This window comes from Balaenoptera borealis (assembly GCF_965194805.1).
Source record: "Balaenoptera borealis genome assembly, chromosome: 14".
In the NCBI taxonomy this organism is placed as follows: domain Eukaryota; kingdom Metazoa; phylum Chordata; class Mammalia; order Artiodactyla; family Balaenopteridae; genus Balaenoptera; species Balaenoptera borealis.
The window spans coordinates 73,074,515-73,095,959 of record NC_138875.1 but is presented as its reverse complement, the minus strand read 5'-3'; the positions used below and the strand labels follow the sequence as shown (position 1 = coordinate 73,095,959).

General features: G+C 45.8%; 1 protein-coding gene across 3 annotated transcripts in view; it reads right to left on the bottom strand.

Annotated features, from left to right (window-relative positions):
- The window catches only part of ACACB (acetyl-CoA carboxylase beta), a 142,921-nt gene that overhangs the window by 64,073 nt on the left and 57,403 nt on the right, over positions 1–21,445 (bottom strand). For all 3 annotated transcript variants that reach the window (XM_082354420.1, XM_082354421.1, XM_082354422.1), the window contains 9 exons: positions 14,029–14,161; positions 11,880–12,018; positions 8,926–9,035; positions 8,630–8,711; positions 6,996–7,094; positions 5,889–5,998; positions 5,684–5,794; positions 2,535–2,744; positions 2,076–2,246 (listed from right to left, as the gene is read on the bottom strand). In XM_082354420.1, the coding sequence (XP_082210546.1) occupies positions 2,076–2,246; positions 2,535–2,744; positions 5,684–5,794; positions 5,889–5,998; positions 6,996–7,094; positions 8,630–8,711; positions 8,926–9,035; positions 11,880–12,018; positions 14,029–14,161 (1,165 nt within the window). The remainder of the gene's footprint in view (positions 1–2,075; positions 2,247–2,534; positions 2,745–5,683; positions 5,795–5,888; positions 5,999–6,995; positions 7,095–8,629; positions 8,712–8,925; positions 9,036–11,879; positions 12,019–14,028; positions 14,162–21,445) is intronic.

The following is a 21,445-nucleotide window of genomic DNA, read 5'->3' as shown; positions in this document are numbered from 1 at the left end:
CACGGTGGCAGGAGAGGCACGGAGAGAGAAAGACATATGGCTTGATCCTGCCCCCAAGGAGTGAACTGTGTCGCTGGGAAAAGAAGCGACAGTCACAGAACAACATCGCGAGCATCAAATAAAAGTTACAGATCCTTAGTGCTGTGGAAGGGGTGGGGGAATGGTGTCCAGCTGCAGAGTCAAAGAAGGTTTTGTGAAGGACACAGGGAAAGCTGGGCTGGAGGACCGAGTGAAAAACAGACAGTGACGGGCACCAGGTGAACCAAAAGATCAAACTGAATCTGCTGGGTCTTTGGATGTGACACACTAAAAGGGACCCAATGGTACCTGTGTAATATCCTGCCAAAGTGTTTAAGTGACTTCCAGCAGGAAGAAATGACCAGGCAAATCCAAATGGAGGGACATTCTGCCTGAACACTTCACAAATGTCAACATCCAGGACAAAAAAATAAGACTGGGGAATGGTTCCAGATTAAAGAGATTAGGAGACATGAAAATGGAAAGGGATGTATGGGTCCTGGACTGGATCCTGGACTTGAAAAACAAAGGACAGCAACAAATTATTGGGACAACAGGGAAAACTTTCCTGTGGACAGTAAGTAACAGATAGGTAAGTGGAGGGTGTCAAAGCTCTGTTTCTGGAGTGGGGCAATTCTACCGCGGTATTATTCCCGGGAGGTTCTTATCCGAAAGATTTAGAGGCAAAGTGGCATAAGTTCAAGCCAAAACATCTCTCAAAAGGTTGAGCCAAGAAAAAACAAAAAATTATACAAAAACACAAATAGAGAGAGAGGAAGCAAATGTGGTCAGATGCTAACAAGTGGTGGACCGAGGTGCAGGGTAGGGGTGTTAATTGTATTATTTTTGCAACTTTTCTGAAATTTTTCAAACTGAAAAAAATAAGCAAAATAAAAAACGGAATAAAAACTCTGGGAGGATTTTTAAGACATTAAAGTTAAGTTCTAATTAAATCAAAGTAAAAACTAATTAAATTAAATTTCCAGTTAATTAAATTTAATCAAAATTTAAATTTTTAAAAATTTAGAAGAAATTTTCAAGAAAGAAAGGGAGGAAGGAAGGAGATATTAATAAAAAAATTAAAGAGTTTCTATTAATGCAAGAGTTCCTAACTCTGGGTGACATGTTCTTAGCAGCGGTGAGCCCAAGAGGGCAAACATTTGTTCTTGGGGGTGAAAATAATCTTACTCTTTCTATGTACAGGCAGACCTTGGCGATATTGGGGGTTCAATTCTGACCACCACAATAAAGCGAATATTGCAATAAAGCAAGTCACACAAATTTTTTGGATTCCCAGCACATATAAAAGTTCCATTTACACTATACTGTAGTCTATTAAGTGTGCAATAGCAGTATGTCTGAAAGAACAATGTGCGTACCTTAAATAAAAAATACTTTATTGCTAAAAAAAGCTAATCATCACCTGAGCCTTCAGAGAGTCTTAATCTTTTTGCTGGTGGAGGGTTTGAAATATTGCAAGAATTAGCAAAATGTGACACAGACACGAAACAAGCAAATGCTGTTGGAAAAATGGCACCATTATAACTTGCTCGACACAGCGTTGCCACAAAACTTCAATTTGTAAAAAACAAAAAAACAAACAAAAAATGCAATAAAGCAAAGTGCAATAAAACAAGGTATGCCTATATAACACACAGCTATACTACAGTATCCAAACCGATATACAGTATATCTGTGATATTAACATTTCATAGGGGAGAAATTAGGGGCGGAAATATCTAAAAGGGCTCCATGAGGAGGCTGTAATGAAACAAAGGTCTATGAATGGGTACTGGGGAGGTCTACAAATGCCCCCAAATTGTATAAAATAGATTTTTCCAGGGTGAAGGTCCATGGCTTTTGCCAGTTTCTCCAAGGGCTATATGGCCAGACGAAGGTGACAAACCACTGCATGGCTCTCCGTGCTACCCACACATTAAAACAGTCACTCCCCAGGACACCAGCCAAGAGATGAGCAGGGAGGTCTAATCTGAGCAGGACAGGGGACCCCCACTCTGGGCAGAAGAAGCCCCAGGGTTCGGAGCCTGTTTCCTTGCCTGTAGCTGGGCGGCCGGCAGGTTGACATCGGCGATCATTTCCGTGCAGGGATGTTCCACCTGCAGGCGGGGATTCAGCTCCAAGAAGTGGAAGCTGCCATCCTGGCTGTAGAGGTATTCAACGGTCCCCGCGCTCACGTAGCCCACGGTCTTGGCCAGGCGCACGGCACACTGCAGAGAGACGAAGGTGGGCGAGGGGCTTCCAGTGGTTGTCTCGGGGAAAACGTACTAGCTCCCTCACCAAAGGCAGGTTGAGGACCTGCTGTGTGTAAGCTACCTTGGGACCTCCGAGATCGTACTCCAGTAACCCCGTGTGAGGCTGAAATCATCTCCACGATGGGTCCCCCACCGCCACTTGGTCTCTTCTTGGACACCCACCCCACTTTGGCAACTTGGACTGTTGAGAGCTCTTGATGGTTCTGAGCTGAGATACCTCCCCCCGAACTCCCCAGAGCCCACCTGCTCCATGATCTCGAACACGGCCGGCGCGGCAATGGTGGCCGGCGCCTCCTCTATGATCTTCTGATGCCTCCGCTGGATGGAACAGTCGCGCCCAAACAGGGACACGGCGTTCCCATACTGGTCAGCGAGGAGCTGGACCTCCAGGTGATGGGCGTGCTGGGCCAGCTTCATGAGAAAGACTGGGGAGCCGGGGATCTCGCTCTGCACCTGGGGGGACGGCAGGGTGGCTGGCTCTTCCCTGGGGAAGCAGGGCTGGAGCAGGAAGTTCTCCAAAGAGGGCGCAAAACGATGGCAGGGATGCCCTTGGTTTTGCCGATCTTTTAGTTTTACCTCTCTCAAAGACATTACATTCTCGTGGTTTTTAAGTCAAATATGATGAAAATACATAATGCAGAAACTGAAATTCTCCTGCAACACCATCTCCTAAGGATAATATGCTGTTAAGAGTTGGGTACAAATTGGTTTTCTTCTATGCGTACAGAGAAAATGTTTCTTGAAACAAAAATAGAACCAAAACACACTACTCTGTAGGCTTCTCTTCCTCCCACTTAATTCACTCTCTCAGCCAGCTCTCCTCAGTGGAACCTACAGACCGACTTACTCCATACTTTTAATGTCTGAAAGGCATTGTCTCATAGGCATGTTGTCCAGAGACCCTTAAAAATGAAGTAAAAATAAGTGTTCACATGGAATTATTTCTAAGACAAATTCTTTGTAAAAGCAAGTTGCAATAACACATGGGATGATCCCACCTATGTGAAAAATAATAAAACAGAATTATATGAAGGTCTATGTAAAAGTCTATACTACAGTAAAAGTACTGGAAAGAAACCCAGTGGCTAACAGGGGTTACATCTGAGAAGGGGCGAGGGGTTGAGAGGTGTTGTTGCGAAAGGGACATTTACTTTTTTATTCGTAACGTATGACTGAATTGCCTGAGTGTTGACACTGAGAACATTTTCATGTTGCACTCATGTAACTAAAAAAAGCAAGCTTGGGGGAGGCTCTGCATGCGGTTGGGGAACAGGGGGTATATGGGAACTCTGTCCTTTCCACTTAATTTTGCTGTGAATTAAAAACTACCCTAAAGAGTAAAGCCTGTTTTTTAAAAAAGAAAGAAAAAAGCTTTAAAATCTGTACAACCCCTAAATGCAAGGTAGGATCCAGGACTGGATCCTGAAACAGAAAGGGGATATTAGTGGGGAGAAGTGGGGTTATCCAAATCAAGTCTGGTGTTCACTTAATAGACATGGATTAATGAAATTAATCTCTTAGTTGTGACAGTCATGGTACTGTTACAAAAGATGTTAACAATAGGGGAAAGGAGGTGAAAGGTAGATGGGGACTCTGTACTGCTGTTGCAACTTTCCCCAAAATATAAATTCTTCCCCCCAAAATACTCCCAAACCAGTACATCCCAATAGGGGCATGTGGTAGTGAAACCACTACTTTATATAATACTCACACATGGCCCACAGCTGTATAATCGGTAAACCTTTTGAGAACGCAATTTACTGGTATGTATTTGTCAGTGCGTGTAAAGTACATGCTATTTAACTAAATCCCTCTTCCCCCACGGTCTTTACCCAAGAAAATAATTCAGAAGAGGAAAAAAAAGGCTAAATATTATTTATAGTATTAAATACCATATTATACTATAGTGGCACTGTGTATAATAATGAAAATGGAAGCAAGCTTAACATTTCACAAAAAAGCAAAGGTTTGATAAATAAGACAATGGCCACATAGGGAATACTGTGCAATCATCAAAATAACCATAAGGACTGGACAGGGTAAAACTGTTTATGATCCACAATTTGAAATTTTTTAAACGTAGAACAAAATATTGTGTAGGCCAAATACAACTCCTTAAAATATACATGTAAATATTTTGTAATAACCTATAATAGGAAAGAATGTGAAAAAGAAGAGGTATATATGTATAACTGAATCACTTCGCTGTACACCTGAAACATCGTAAATCACTATACTTCAATAAAAAAATAAAAATTTAAAAAATAAAATAAATTAAATATATATGTGAGCAAGGTCTACAAGAAAACCTAGAAATATTAAAATAGTTGGGTTAAGAACAGGAAGATTACCGGTATGAATTTTTATAAACATTGCCAACAATGGGCATAACGGGTTTTTCTTTAATCTATAGTTAGGTGACGTTTTAAAAAAATTTTTAATTGAAGTATAGTTGATTTACTATATCATGTACATTTCAACTGTACAGCACAGCAATTCAGTGTTTTTTGTTTTTTTTTATTTTATTTTTGGCTGCGTTGGGTCTTCGTTGCTGCATACAGGCTTTCTCTAGCTGCGGTGAGCGGGGGTTACTCGTTGTTGCGGTGTGTGGGCTTCTCATTGTGGTGGCTTCTCTTGTTGCGGAGCACGGGCTCTAGAGCGCAGGCTCAGTAGTTGTGGCGCATGGGCTTAGTTGCTCCGCAGCATGTGGGATCTTCCCGGACCAGGGCTTGAACCCGTGTCCCCTGCATTGGCAGGTGGATTCTTAACCACTGTGCCACCAGAGAAGCCCAATTCAGTTTTATATATACATTTTTTTCTTTCAGATTCTTTTCCCTTATAGGTTATTACATAATATTAAGTATAGTTCCCATGCTATACAGTAGGCCCTTGTTCGTTATCTATTTTATACGTAGTAGTGTGTGTATGTTAATCGCAGGCTCCTAATTTATCCCTTCCCCTACCCCCTGGGCATAATGTTTTAAAAGTGGAAAACCAGCTACAAATAAGTAAATATACAATTCGTTCGGACAATAAAAATCAATTGTCTAGAAACGTTAAAAATATTGAAACTGCTAAAATGTACAAAATATCCCATCTCTCGATAGACAAATATAGACACAAGCAGATACCTCTGAAATCCTTTAGAGACACACTGATTCATAGAATCAAACATCTTAAGGAAATAGTGTACAGATCAACAAAAACCTTGGACTTCTGCGAGTAAAAATGTATGCATTTGTTTTGCAACACAACACAGCAATATTGCAGCTCCCGCAAGTGTCCTCTTGATTGTGACACAACAATGTTAGTGGAAAGAATCTGGTGGCCACCAACTGAATAAACACAATTCCCAAAGACACATGGAAAAATATGCAGCGCGAACTGCTCACTTGTCTGAAAAGTATTGGGAAGTCCTCAGCAGTCTCTGCCTTCCGGATGCCTTTCCCTCCACCGCCTTCAGAAGCTTTGATCATCAAGGGAAAACCAATTTTTTCTGCTGCCTGGGGGCAAAGGACAAACAGACCACTTTAGAGGTTTCCGCTGCTACCAGGATGTTGAGAGGGTTCTGGCACCTGACCCCCCAGGAGCGTTTACCTCCAAGCCCTCATCGACATCTTTCACGCAACCATCGTTGTAAATGTACTCTGGGACGCTGATCCTTTGCCCCGGCTGCAGACTATCTTCTGCCCACTCCACCGTCAGACCTGGAGGGTCACAAAGAAAACTGAATCTTCCCCAAAAGAGCATAGACATGACACAGAAACACAGGGCCTCTTCCCACCAAAGCCACTCTAGACCTGGCCTCTAGACCAGCAGAATTCAGACACAGCCCTTCAGCTTCCTGCAGTGGATTTTAATTTCCTTAAGGACTGATTCAACCCTGAATGGGAAACCAAGCTTAAGAAAATTCAGACTTGAGTCTACCAAGAACAGCCATATTAACCTGAATCCAAAAAATTCCCAACTCCAACTCTACCTTATGGAGTCATTCGTATGTGACTCATTACTTTCCAAAACCCTGTGAAGATTTAAAAAAAAACAAAAACAGAAACAAACTTTTCATTCTAAATTTAAAATTCAATCTTTGGAGGAAAAAAATCAAACTGAATAAGAAACTCTTGAGACGTTTTTCCTGTTTATTTTTTTAATTTATCCTAGAAATTCCACTTTTAGGAATTTATCCTAAGGAAGTGATTAAAATGGACATAGAAAGTTAGGTACAGGACTATCAAAGCTTTCAATATTTTCAAAATTAGAAAATAATTCATCGGAAACAACCTAAATGTATAACTATAGAGGATTGTTAAGTCAATTACGGTATGTCTGTATAATATAGTCCTATGCAGGCATTTTAAATGCTGTAAAATGTATTTACTGACATAGAAAGATTAGTGAGAAAAAACAAGTCACAAACTATTAAATGTAAGAGCTCTGGTTTTTTAAAGGATGTGCCTAGAAAAAAGGCTGGAACAATATAACAAATGATAAAAACCGGGTCAGTCGATTATAAAGGATTTCTATTTCTTTTTCTGTACTTCTCCTATTTTCTAAGTTGTCTACAATGAAATAGGACCACTTTCATGATCATTGAAAAAATTTTTAATGAAAGAATTAAAAAAGTATACTCCTGTCACCCCCTCTGCTCACATTAGCAAGATTGGGCCCAGGAGTTCCCCCGAAGTGAGGTTCAGGGTCGCTTACCGCTTCCGCTCCAGGGCAGCGTTGGGATCTGCAGCGTCTGGGCCACGATGGTGGAGGCGATCTTGTCTCCCAGTGCCCACATGGCCTCGCTGGGAGGGCCTGAGGGATTGGGGCAAAGGGGAAGGCAGACTCAAGTCAGCCACAAGGCCCTGGAAGCCGGGTGCCAACCAGGTACCCAAAGAAAAGTCCCCAAGTCCCAGCTTCCAAGGATTTAACATCAAGTTGGGGAAGAAAAAAATCTATTAGTCTGCTACTTTACCAGTCAACTTTCAATACATGTGGATTGTAAACGTGATTTACAACCAAAGCTCTGTGGCCTATACAAAGTTCACTAGCAAAAAGCTAGACCAAGGGGGCAAGCCAGCACCTCAAAACACTAGACCATGCAAACTTTTTCTATAACGAGCCATAAGCAATACATAAATGAATGGGCAGGGCCGTGTTTCAATAAAACTTTATTTACGGGATTTCCCTGGTGGTGCAGTGGTTAAGAATCTGCCTGCCAATGCAGGGGACACGGGTTCGAGCCCTGGGCCGGGAAGTTCCCACATGCCACGGAGCAACTAAGCCCGTGCGCTACAACTACTGAGGTGCGCTCTGGAGCCCACGAGCCACAACTACTGAGCCCACGTGCCACAACTACTGAAGCCCACGTGCCTAGAGCCCGTGCTCCGCAACAAGAGAAGCTACGGCAATGAGAAGCCCGTGCACCGCAACGAAGAGTAGCCCCCTCTTGTCGTAACTATAGAAAGCCCGCGCGCAGCAACGAAGACCCAACGCAGCCAAAAATAAATAAATAAAATAAAATAAATTTATTTAAAAAAAACAAAAAACAAAACTTTTTTTACAAAAGCAGGCAGCAGGCCAGATTTGGCCTGGGCTGTAGTTGGCTGGCTCTGGGGCTGGACCATCAATCTCCAGAATTAAACATGAGAGATAATGAGAGTCCCATGTGACAGCCAATCAGAGGTCATGGACAAAGAACACATCAGCGAGCACAGGTCATCAGGCAGACCCTTAGGTGAATATCAGGTATTGACTTAGCAGCAAGCTGCTTTATATGTGAGTCTGGGTTGTGGGCCCAGAGATAAGGAGCGATAGGGATTTATTGGGGATGGTAAATGATTCCCATCACACGTAACAGAGAGTGTAACTGAGCAAAGTTTACAAATTTCAAATCCAAATCCTGAAACAAACAGATGCCATAGACAATAAGTATCATTTTACCTAATAAATAGTAGAGATGAGGGGCTCTGGTCCCAGGGGCTGAGGGCATTTCAAAGGTCTGAGAACAGCCCAAGAAAAGGTGTGGCCTTATCAGAAAGGTTTCCAATCCTAGTTAGAAATCTGAACATGACTGGTATCTCAGTACCAACAGGAACACCAGCAGAGGGTTCTGCTTGCCTGGCATTATTCTGCTGTGGTAACCATGGTAATGGCTCCTATTTCCCTGGGCTGGCCGACCTATCCACATGACCTCCCACCCCTGGATTCATTTGCTCCTGACCATGAAAGTGTGATTTGGGAATATCAAACTGGTCCCCTCCTTACAGGGCTGTATTAAAGAGAATCTGACCCACCAAGCATCCCATCAACACCCCAATTCCCACACATCCGATGGAGGCGCACTCTACCTAAGAAAGCAATCTCGTGCTTGTGCAGGAGCTCCGGAAGTTTGGGGTTTTCAGAAGCATGGCCCCAGCCAGCCCACACCGCCTGCAAACACAGAGAGGCATGAACAAAGGTCTTTCTTCAAGAACTCGCCTCCCATCACACCCCAGAAGCTCTTTGCTGGGTCACATCAGCCCTGGATTTCAGAGTCTCCTAGGACCCAGCTCCTCCATCCCTTCCAAACTGTGGAATCAGGTTGCTCCAGCGCTCAGGGCGTCACCCACGCCGTGGGTAGACTGGGGTGTCCCGTCTGACTTACCTGCACGGGGATCCTCTTGGCAATGTCCACAATCAGCTCCACGTTGGCATAATTGTTGTTGTTGGGCCCTCCTGGGACGGGGACGTACTGATCTGCCATCTTGATATACTCTGGGATTAAACAGGAGAGAAAAGAAAAGAAGGGCTGAGAGACTGAAGTCGAGGACAGGACATCTGCAGGATGCCACCATGCACCGCCACTAAAAGGATAACCATGAAGATTCTAGGGCAACGATGGACAAATGTATATGATAGTTCAAAGGAAACTGAGTATGACTTTAATCATGTGAAAATATATGTGTATCTGGGGAGTTCCCTGGCGGTCCAGTGGTTAAGACTCTGTGCTTCCAATGCAGGGGGTGTGGGTTCGATCCCTGGTTGGGGAGCTAAGATCCCACATGCCTCATGGCCAAAAAAAACCAAAACATAAACAATAAAGACTTCAAAAGTGGTCCACATCAAAAAAAAAAAAAAAAAAGAAAACACATGGGTGTCTGGACAAGGCCTGGAAAGCAACAAAAAAGAAGGAAACAAGTTATCAAGATAGTCGGATTAGAGGTGGGTTTTAAAAATTCTTTTTTTTTTTTTTTTAATAAAGGGGTACTTTTTTTTTTTTTTAAAGGAACTCCTTTATTTACTTATTTATTTATTTATTTATTTATTTTTGGCTGTGTTGGGTCTTCGTTTCTGCGCGAGGGCTTTCTCCAGTTGCGGCAAGTGGGGGCCACTCTTCATCGCGGTGCGCGGGCCTCTCACTATCGCGGCCTTTCTTGTTGTGGAGCACAGGCTCCAGACGCGCAGGCTCAGTAGTTGTGGCTCACGGGCTTAGTTGCTCCGCGGCATGTGGGATCTTCCCAGACCAGGGCTCGAACCCGTGTCCCCTGCATTGGCAGGCAGACTCTCAACCACTGCGCCACCAGGGAAGCCCTAAAAATTCTTTTTTTTTTTAATTTTTGGCCTTGCCACGCGGCTTGCGGGATCTCAGTTCCCCGACCAGGGACTGAACCCAGGCCACGGTAGTGAAAGCCTGGAATTCTAACCACTAGGCAACCAGGGAACTCCCTAAAAATTCTTATTTAAGGTTTATCTTAATATTGTTTAGCCATTAAACAATACAATGTTTGTTTTTAATCATGGTAAAAAAAAAACAACACATAACAAAATTTACCATCTTAATCACTTTTGAAGTGTACAGCGCCGTACTGTCAAGTATTCACATTGTTGTGAAACAGATCTCCAGAACTTTTTAATCTCACGCATCTCAAACTCGATACCCATAAAATGACAACTCCCCCTCCCCCTCCCCGAAGCCCCTGGCAACCACCATTCTACTTTCTGTCTCTAAGAATTTGACAACTCTAGGTGCCCCATATAAGTGGAATCATAGAGTATTTGACTGGCTTACTTCACTGAGCATAATGTCCTCAAGGTTCATCCCTGCTGTAACATGAGACAGGATTCCCTTCCTTTTCAAAGCTGAATACAATACAATGTTTTGATTTAAAAATATTCATGTTCTTTAAAACCAGGATCCCACTTCTAGAAATATGTTCTAAGAAAACACTCATCGACGAGGCCAAAGACTGATGTAAGAGGGTGTTCATGGGGCAGTGTTGTGAACTGTGAAAAGCTAGACTCAATCAAAAGTCAGGAGTTGGTACATCTGTACTATGAAATTCTCGAAGACCCTGAAAAGGAATGATGTCGAACTTTATGTGCAGACTTGGAAAGAAACTCGAGAGCCATGCTTCCTTCCGGCCCGCCTGCCTCTGATAGTTTATCCAACACGTGTTGGTGACTGGAGAGGTCCCAGAGATTATAAAGCGAGAAGTCAGACCATGACCCTCTCCTCGCTGAATTTTACTATCACGTTGGAGAAGATAAACAAGAGACAAACATGATAACTACAGACGGTGAGCAGCGCCAGGGCTCTCTGAGAGGGATGCCCAGGAGGACTATGAGACCCAAGTCGTGCGTGGAGGGGTGGAGACCTGCTGTACACTGTCAGCAGAACATCCAGAACATTCCAAGCCTCTGCAACAGGAAAGAGCGAGGCCAAAACTGATGAGGCCAGTGTGACTGGGGCCCAGGGATGGATGTCTAGAGGTGGGAGATGGGGGTTCAGGAGGCCAGCAGGGGCCAAGTCATGTGAGGCCTTAATTGGCCTGAGTGAGGTTCTGGAATTTTAGCCTGAGCACAATGGGAGACCCGACAGCCTAAGGCTGTGGACTCAGCCCCGGGTTTCAATCCCGCCTGCATCACATACTGGTTGCATGACCCCGGGCAAGGGAGTTACACCCTCATGCCTCGATTATCTCATCTGTAAAATGGGGCTAACACGGAAACCTGTCCTCACTGTAGTGAGCAAAAAGGAGGCCACGTCTGTGCAGAGCAGAGCCGAGGGCCTGAACTCTGGGGAGGCTCGGGGGGGTGAGGTAGCTGGTGCTGGACACAGGAGGGGGCTGATGGGACCTGAGCTGTATTTTTAAAAGATCTGTTTGGCTGCTGTGTGCAGGGTCTGTAAAGGGATACAATTGTTCAGGGAAAAAAGCAAATTGTCCAACAGTTATTAACAGAATGATCAATGGTAATAGACATGGAGAGGTAAAGAAATAGAAAAATGAAGGAATGATTGAAAAACAGTACATACAAGTGCAAGAAGAAAACATACGGAGGAAGAAACACCAATCTACTGTAACGTTTCTCAAAGGTGAGATTTCCGCTTTGCATGTTAACCATTTGCATTTTTATAAGACATATGGGTCACTCTTGCTGTCAGCAGAAATTTTAATTAAATAAAGAAAGGGGAAATAAATACGAGCTCAGGAGAGGTACCCTGCGATGCTGTTTGGGGTCCAGGATGGACTTGGCCCAGGTGGGGTGAAGAAGGTGAGGGCAGGTAAGGACGGGGGGACGTGGCAGAGGGGAAGAAAGTCAGGGCCCAAGTATCAATACCTGCGTTGGCTTTGAGGTCCTCGGGGGTTACCAAGACTACAAACCGGATGGCCCGCTCATTTCGGAACATCTCATAGGCCCACCTGCGGATGGAGCGCATACATTTCACGGCGGCGATACCATTGTTGGCGATGAGCACCTGGACGGGGGAAATGAGGAAGGGGCCAGAGCTGCACATCTACCTGTGCTGGAGGCTGAGTGCTACCCCAGGGCTCATCTCACCTCTGTGAGCCTCCCATGGCACCTCTTTGTAGCTCTACGGCACTCAGCCCAGCACAGAGCAGGTACTTAAAGTCTGCTGGATGCATGAATGGATGATCCAATGGATGGATGGTTGAATGGATGATGGGAGGATGGATGATCAGATGGATGGATGAATGATTTTTGATTCCTCTGTTTGGCGCCATCATGATCATGTAACATTTTTTGAGCATTTAGTATGTACCAAGCTACAGTATAGTGTATTTTACCAGCACCATTTCATTTCAACCTCACAACAGCCCTTTGAAAGAGGTTGTATTTTTATCACTATTTGGGGTTAAAGACATTAAAACCCAGAGGAGTTAAGGTACTTGCCCAAGATCAAACAGCTAGTAAGTGGCAGAGCTGGGACTCGTGAGCCCTCCACAGTATGACCTATGCTCTGAACTGTCCCCGGTGGCTGCTTCTGTATCCAGAAGGTTAAAGGTCCCAGATTTGGGAAGGAAGAAAGGCAGTGAGGCTGGCTGTCCCCAGCAACAGAGGGGTCCTAGTTTCAGTTCTCACTGTGTTGTGAACTTGCTGTGTGGCATTAGGCAGATCCCTTCCCACTCTGTGCTTCATCTTCATATGAGGAGCTCAGACTGGTAAACCTCCTGGTTTGGTCTCTATAAAACCAAGCTCTAGTTTTCTTGTTTAAAAAAAAAAAAAAAAAAAAAATTAGGTGTATAGGTTCAAAGCTCCAACTTCTGTACCAAGTCCATAATTTTAAGGTCCTTCCATCGCTGACTAATCTTCATGATGGCCCTGAAGGACAAGTCTCATTGGAGATTTGGGATGTGATCGCCTCTATTTTACAGAAGGGAATGCGAGCCCAGACATCACATTCCGCGAGTGGCCACCGTAGTTTCTGCGTTCCTTTTCCCCTTTCAAAAATGCCTCCCATGAGTGATGATAGAACAGCTGGGCTATGGCTTCCTCAACCTAATTATCAGAGCAAGGCTTGGGGGGGCGCGTGGGCGTGTGCATTTTCAGCCAGGGAGACTGGTGGCAGCCGGGTTGGGGAACCTATATGAGTCTCTGTGGCTCAATGTTGTACTTAGGATGCTGGGGTGAGGGCATGGGCTCTGGTTTCAAATTCCAGCTCCGCCGCTGATTAGCTGTGAGACCCGGGCAAGCCACTTCCCCTGTCTGGGCCTCAGTTTCCTCATCTGTAAAATAATACCCACTGACAATGCTGTGGGGATGGTTAAATGAGACACAACAATGTAAAGCAGTTAACAGGATGCCTGGCCCAGAGGAGACCCTCAATAAATGGTAGCTGCCGCCATTGTTGTTGTTGTTGTTGTTATTATTATTATTATTACCACCCTCAAATAAAATGGAAAAGAAAAAGGCCTTTCAGTGAAACTGACCTGGGTTCAAATCCTGACTTCAGCACTTACTACCTACGTGACTTTGGACAACCAATGTCAAATCCCTGAGTTCTAGCTTCTCCGTGAATACGACGGGAATGATCAAACGGCACGAGGTCAGGGCCTTTACCGGCTGGAACAGGAAACAATGTGAAAAGCCTTCACAAACCACCAATTTTAGCTGTTTCCTTCCGTCACTGTCATTCTAGTATCTGGGTCTGCTCTCCTGTAAGGAGCTATACCCCTCGAGAGGGCAGGGCTGGGTTTTAGGCTGGGTTTTCCCCTCCTAGAAACCCAGAAAGCAGCCCCCTGCACGAAGGGTCTTTGCCTCCCCACCCTTCTCAGAGGCCCCAGTCTCCTCCTCTGTGACATGGGGTCACGCACCTGTCACTTAGGCTGTCGTGAGGGTGAAAAGCTGATGAAGCCCAGCGCCCAGCCCTTCGCAAGCGCTCACAAAGGGGCAGGACTTTTTCTCTGCAGCCTGAGGCTGGTTGGCCCACCTCACCCCACACCGAGTGCCGGGACGCCCTCTGTACCTTCTCGATGACCCGATCCCCCCCAAAGCGCACGACGAACTCGGCCGGGGAAGCCACAGTAAAGTCTCTGTGCAGGTCCAGCTTCTTCTGTTCTCGGCCTCTTCTCGCCAGGTGGAGCCCGGACATGCTGGGCCTGCCAGGGAACAGGACAGACCCGTGAGCAAGCAGGTCTGGGACGCTCGGGGAGGGGGTCGGCCACCCGGCAGCTATGAAATGCACATCCACAGAGAAGCCAAAGCCCATCAGACCCCTGCTGCTTTGCAGTCCCTCTCTGGGGAACTTGAAACACTATACGAGGAGACTCGAGAGGTCAGCTCACAAATGAAGTAGCAGCAACCCCCTGATCTGCCCCAAGCTGTATGATCAGATTTTTCATCTTAGAGTCATTCTTACTTTATATGCCCATAATTTAGGAGCTCAAATAATACAAAAAAGCTTAGAACAGGGGTGCAAGTTTATGATCAGGGAAGTTCCCACATTCTAATACTTTACACTTGTTAAACAGTTTGTACCTTTCATGTGCTTTTCTGTACGTGTGTATCAAATTTTTTGAAAAAACTGAAAACAAAAAAATGTATAACAAATAGAGGGTCCTTGCCCCATCCCCCCTCTAGAACCCCACCCCACAGGAAATCACATTTGACTCTTTCTGGCATTTACACATCTCCATGGTTCTGAACAATACGTGTACATTATCTCGTGAGTCATCCATTTAAGACACCATCCATCTATGAACTTCTTATCTTGACAGATGTGGAATTAGTGCTCTTAAGCAGCCTTCCCATCTGCTCCCCTTTCCCCAACCTCTCAATACAGGTATACTGCAATTTGGTAAATTCAGTATTCAGTGTTTTATGAGTCTGGGATCATTAGTCACAGGTGAGGGGCTGTGGTATACCAGATGTTCCTTTTTTTTTTTTTTTCCTGGAGTTAGTGATTTTTTTTCATTGACTTGGTTTTCCTTGCATCTGTCGCTAATTCACCTCACTCCTCAGCCTCTTAGTACACGTAAGATAATTGATTGGTTCCATTATTTTCCATTGGCCACATCATTCCTGAAGGCCTCGACTCTCCTTTCATCCAGACGCTGTTCTCTAAACCCCTATGCAACCGTCAACTGGGACTTCCCTTATTTCCCTGAATTTGAGGGACCACATGGCTCCCTCTTTCTTGATGGACTCCCGTGTTTTACTGGGGCATATCCGCCTGTAGTTTCATCCAGTTAAAAAGATGGTACAATGGCAGGACACATGACAATAATGCCCCAACATGCTTGTCTTGATCCTGGCTGCATAGGGTTCCCTTGCCACTATCACCTCGGAGACTCTTTTTGGTTCTCTCGGATCCCTTTTTTCTGTCCTCCATGTCTTGCTCCTCTTTGGTTTACTCTCTTGTTTCAGTGGAAGACATCCTTCAGTAGCTTTCTAAGAAAAGGTGTTCAGGGGAGTAAACGTTTTGTGGCCTTGCATATTCTAAAACTGTCTTCCTTCTGCCCTCACATTGGACCCGATCATTTGGCTGTGCATGGAATTCTAAGAGGGAAAACCTTCTCCTTTAGAATTTTGGAAGCCTTATGTCACTGTTGTTGTGGCTTCCAAGAATGCTAGAACCAGAGCCATGATGATCCTTGATCCTTTTGTAGGTGACCTGTTTTTTTCATATCCAGAAGCTTATAGGATCTTCTCTTTGCCCCAGTATTCTACAATTTTAGGGAATGATTTTAGTGATGTGCTGAGGTAGGTGCCTACTTCCATCAGTAAGGCTGGGAAGCTGTCAGGCTCCTTCAATCTGGAAACTGAGGTCTGGGAATTTATCTTCAAATATTTCCTTGGTGACTTCCCTGCCTCTTTTTTCTCCATTCTCTCCTGTTACCTGGATGTTGAAATTCCTGGACTGCCCACTAGTTTATGTATTTTTCCCCTCTCCTATTTTCTCTCTCTTTTCTTCTACCTTCTGGGCGATTCCCTCAGCCTTATCTCCTAACTGTTCAGTGGAGTTTTTGACTTCTAATATCGTGTTTTTAACATCTAAGAGCTTGGTTTTGGTCTGTCAATATCCCCTTTTCTATACATCCTGTTCCTATGTGTATAATATCCTCCCTGCCCCTGATGAGGGTATTTATGATAGCTTCTCCAAGTTCTCTTCTCCTGATTTGGTTTCTGTTTCTCCCCCGTTTCCTGTGTCCCCTTTGTTTGTATGTTTGGGGCCTGCCTTCCATCTTAGAAACTGCACCCAAATGTTTGATAAGCTATGGTTGCTTCCTCATGACCAAGAGCAGGAACTAGAGGGCTGATGAGAAGTACTGAGCATGTGCTGGGGTCACTGGACCCTGACCTCAATGCAGGGTGATCCGGGAGGACTGTGTGTTGGGGAACCCCAAGTATTTTTAGAGTCATCCTCCCTGGCTGGTCCAATTCCCCCAGTGAGGACAAGTTTTGGGGTCTTCTGCCTGTAGGATAAAGGTTGGCCATGAGCCTAGGGACCAGGGGGAAGTGGGAGAACTGTTGGGACAGGTCTGGGGGACAGGGCAGCTTTCAGGATTCAGCACGTACACAGCACCCATCCTCCGGTTCGGGACACAGGCTCCACATGCTCCGCAGTGCCCATCAGTCTCCAGTCCAAAGACCCTCTGCTTTTCCCTCTCCAGAGATCAAACCGCCTGCCTGCTGCTGGGGTGGAAGTGGGCAGCCCCCAGCCACCTGGAGCAGATGAGGGGATCTGGGATTCTTTCACCCAATCCTTCTCATGTAGATGCTCCCAGGCGCAGAGGCACCCAATGTTGCTAATCCCTGCGCCTTTTGGGGTACAGGTTCTCAGCTTCCCTCACTGCTGCCTTACGGCTCAGCCCTCGTGGTTCTGCTCAGCCAGTGACTGCTTGTTCTTCTGCTTTCTGGCTTCCAAAATGTTGCTGCTAACTTCCCCTCCTGTTCTTCCAGGGCCTGATGGGTTTCCAGCTCTTTAAGAAAAATCTCTCTGCTATCATTTGGTGGGGTTCTGACAGGTGCAGAATCAGGCATTCAGCCCACTCTCTCAACCTGGAAATGGGCTATTCAAGCAGGGAGATAGCCACCTAAGTTAGAGGTTCGCCACCCAGGGGTGCATCCAGCAACTGTGTCACCAGGCATTTTGGGAGGCTGGGGCTGAGTGGGTTCGGGGGGCCAAAAGTTTTGGTGAAGAACTGATAGACCTGGGACTTCCCTGGTGGTCCAGTGGCTAAGACTCCGTGCTCCCAATACAGGGGGCCCGGGTTCGATCCCTGGTCAGGGAACTAGATCCCACATGCTGCAACTAGGAGTTCGCATGCTGCAACAAAAGATCCCACACGCGGCAATGGAGATCCCACGTGCCGCAACTAAGACCCGGCGCAGCCAAATAAATAAATAAATATTTGGGAAAAAAAAAGAACTGATAGCCCCTAAGGAACACTGCCAGCACGTCACCGGGGAGAGCAAAGCTGGAAGCCAATAAGCCACTGTGGGGAGAGAAAGCCCAGTTTACAGATGGGCAAACTGAGGTCCTGTCAGGTAGAGGGAATCACCCAGCAAGTCAGCGGGACTGGGGCTCTTTCCATCCCACCAGGAAATGTTGGGTGTGGGCATTTTCTGTTGTATAAAGTCTCTGCATCCAGGACAGTTCCCCGTGGGAAAAGCCTTCTACAAACCTGCAGTCTGTCCCCCTCACCCCCGCCCCAACCCAAGCTCTGTATCAGAAATGAAAAAACGGACTTCTTGGCCAGGAAACAAAACCAGAAATGAATGACAGAAACCCATAATGATGCTATGCCACCACAGGACTTGTATTTTCAGTTAAGACGATCTCCGTTCAACAAGGCTTATGCATGTTGTCCGAAAGAACAAACAAATGAACAAATGATTTCCGGCCCCTGAACTGGCCTTCCTGCCTCCCACAAACTGCAAGCAGCTTTTCTTCTAAAACCTCCTAGGACTGAACTGCTGAAACGAAACAGGACTTAGAAAAGGACTCTGAAGGTCAATATCATCTTACAAATATGAACGGTGCTTTCATCATAATTACATTCCATTAACCAACAAGCAGTTCAGTTTGTTTTTAAGAACTTTATTTCTTTAGAAAACAGGCAGATTCGGCCTGAGGGCCATCGTTTGCGGACCCCTGATCTAGGGAAATAGATACCAAAATGTTAAGAGCAGCTTTCTCAAAGTGGTTGAATTATGGGTGGTTTCTATTTTCTCCTCTTTGCCTATATTTGTTAAATCTTCTGCCATGATATATTATTTTCAGTAAGAAGAAAAAGCTATTAACTTTGTAATAGGGATGCTGAAAGCCATGGTCATTTTGGTATCCATTGGGTAAGGCACTCAGTATACTCCACTGTAAAATGAGGATAATAACATGTACCTCATTGGATTGTGAGGATTAAATAAGCTCATATCAATACACAGAAAGTAAAAGATGGCATCTGGCAGGGCTTCCCTGGTGGCGCAGTGGTTGAGAATCTGCCTGCCAAGGCAGGGGACACGGGTTCGAGCCCTGGTCTGGGAAGATCCCACATGCCGCAGAGCAACTAGGCCCGTGAGCCACAACTACTGAGCCTGCGCGTCTGGAGCCTGTGCTCCGCAACAAGAGAGGCCGCGATAGTGAGAGGCCCGTGCACCGCGATGAAGAGTGGCCCCCGCTTGCCACAACTAGAGAAAGCCCTCGCACAGGAACGAAGACCCAACACAGCCAAAAATAAATAAATAAATAAATATTTAAAAAAATTAAAAAAGATGGCATCTGGCACATGGTAAACTCTATATTATTTCAATGCAGTGATGCCAAGAGGATCAGGGGCTACTGATCTCCCAATCTAACCAAGAAAGGCATCAGGCCACTCCTCTGCCCATGGCCTCCTCCCCAACCATCCACCCTCCCCATTCTGTCCATGGTCTTCCCCAACTGGCTGGCTTGATCCTGTGGCTTCAGAAAGTCTGAGACATCCCATTTTTATACACACAACATTAAAACTCAGCAATTTGACCTAACGAGCAACAAAGAAAGACTCAACCATTAGACAAACACCATTCTGTGGCCTGGGAAAAACCATTCACGGAGCCATTTTGACTTCAAAACTGGTGACACAGCCCCTCCACCAGAAGGGTCCCAAACCCATCACAGCAAAGTACACGGGTGAACACACAATGCTGCTGGTGTGGCTTTGCTTCAGTGGGGCCAGCCTGAGGCTAGTGGCTATTTTTATCTGTTTTTGATGAAGTTGGAGGCCAGTCAACGTTGGCTCTGGGGGACTGACCTTTGGCTGTCATTCGTTCCAAGGCAAGTGTGGAGGCTGAAATATTCCACGGTGACTTTGGAAGTGGCTTCAGGTGCGGTCAACTACACAACAGAGCTGTCAGCCAAACACCAAACACCATCAGCTGCCCAGGCACGAGACCAGGCAGGACTGCACTGGGAAGGAAGGAATAAACATCCTCAACTGTCACCCTAGATTGGGCACAGGGGCCTCCTCCCTGAATCCCCACAGCCTTATGCAGGGGAGACCATCATCTCCTGCTCACGATGAAGAAACCGAGGCTCAGAGAGGCCCACTGACCTCAAGTCACACAGTTGGCAAGTGGCAGAGCTGGGCTTCCAATCCAATTCTATCTGACCCCCGGGATCGAATTTCGAGGCACAAAGCTATCTGAGATAAATGGAAGTAACTCTATGGTCTGGACTTTCAAAAACAAGCACTTACATTTGAGAGACAATATGGTAATCCGGGGTTCTCAACTGGGTGCAACTTTGCTCCCTTGGGGACACACGGCACTGTGCAGACATTTTTGGTCATCACAGCGTGCAGTGTACCCCTGGCATCTAGTGGATAAAAAGCCCGGATGCCACTCAACATCCTGCAAAGCCCAGGACAGCCCTCAACAAAGAATTACAGGGCCCCAAATGTGAACAGTGCCACAAGTGAGAAAGCCCAGTGGACTAGAACCATCCTCCCAGGCTTTGAATCCAAAATCTACTACTTATGACCTGTGTAATCTTGGGAAAGTTGCTTCAACATTCTGTGCCTTGCCTCCCTGATAGGATGTGAATATTCATAATATTAATAGGATCTGCCGCCTAGAGCATGTGTCCAGGGTTCACCACTGGGCCTGGCCTGCAGGAAAGAGCTTTAGCTGAGGTGCCTCTCTGCACGGGAGCCAGTATAAAAGCCCCAGTGTGAGGCCATCAGGCTAGGACCCTGGCATTAACCAGCTCTTAAATCCCTTACCCTACCATTTCTTTCGTAAAACAGGGATGGTCACTGCTCTGAGCTGATGCCCTGATGGAAGTAAAGGCCTTACTATTATCACCCAGCAAGTAAGCAAGAAAGGACATTGCATAGCCCAGGAAAGGTCGATAGCTTTGAACTCATCTTTGGACCCCCAGATAAGTGGACGCTTGGAAATTTCTCAGGCCAACTGCCCCCTCAGTGCCTCCAGAGATGGCCACTTTGGCTGGGCCAGGGGTCAGCAAACTAGGGCCCAAGGGCCAAATCCAGTCTGCCACCTGTTTCTGTACCTCCCACAAACTAATAAAGGTTTTTACATTTTTGAATGGTTGAAAAAGAATCGTACCTTGTGACACGTGCAAATTATATGACATTCAAATTTCAGTGTCTGTAAATCATGACTGGAATACACTCAGGCCCATTCAACTACATATTGTCTGTGGGAGCTGGAGCAGTAAAAGGCAGGGCTGAGTAGCTGTGACAGAGACCATACTGTCACAATGTCGAAAATATTTATTATTTGGCCCTTTATGAAAAGTTTGCAGACTTTGGTTTTTCAAAAGCCCCTCAGGAAATTCTAATGTGCACAACATAGGAGTGAGACCACCCACAGATCAACAACCAACATTTCAACATGGGCAGCGGGCCTTGGTCCTGAGCAGGATTCCCTCGGCAGTGACATCATAACGGGATACTGTGGGGCTCACTGAAGACCAGACTCTTCTGCCTTCCGGTCCTCAACTTTATTTCATCCCAACAGAGACTCAAATCTCTTCTTGAGATGTCCTCCAACCACTCCGACCCACATTCACTTCTCTGTTCTCTGAACTCTGGCCCTGTTTGCACACCAAGGAATGCTGGCCGGCATTTGGGACCTTGCCTTCCCATTATTTCTGGCTCCTTAGTAGATGGTCCAGGACTTCAGGACAGGATCCCAAATGCCTCTTGACTGCATAGGCCTCTTTTGCAACAGAATTCTGTCATCACTGTTATGAGCTGTGCAAATGTTTGTGCTGACTCAGGACAGCACCCACGGCCCTGAGTGCTGGGCATAAGAACCCTGGAAAGGCCAATTAGGATCAGCCCCATTGAGAGATGAGGAAACCGGGGTTCAAAGGGTTGATGGCACTTTTCAAGGCTACAGAGCTCGGCGGCAGAGTGTGGCTGTCTATCTCCATC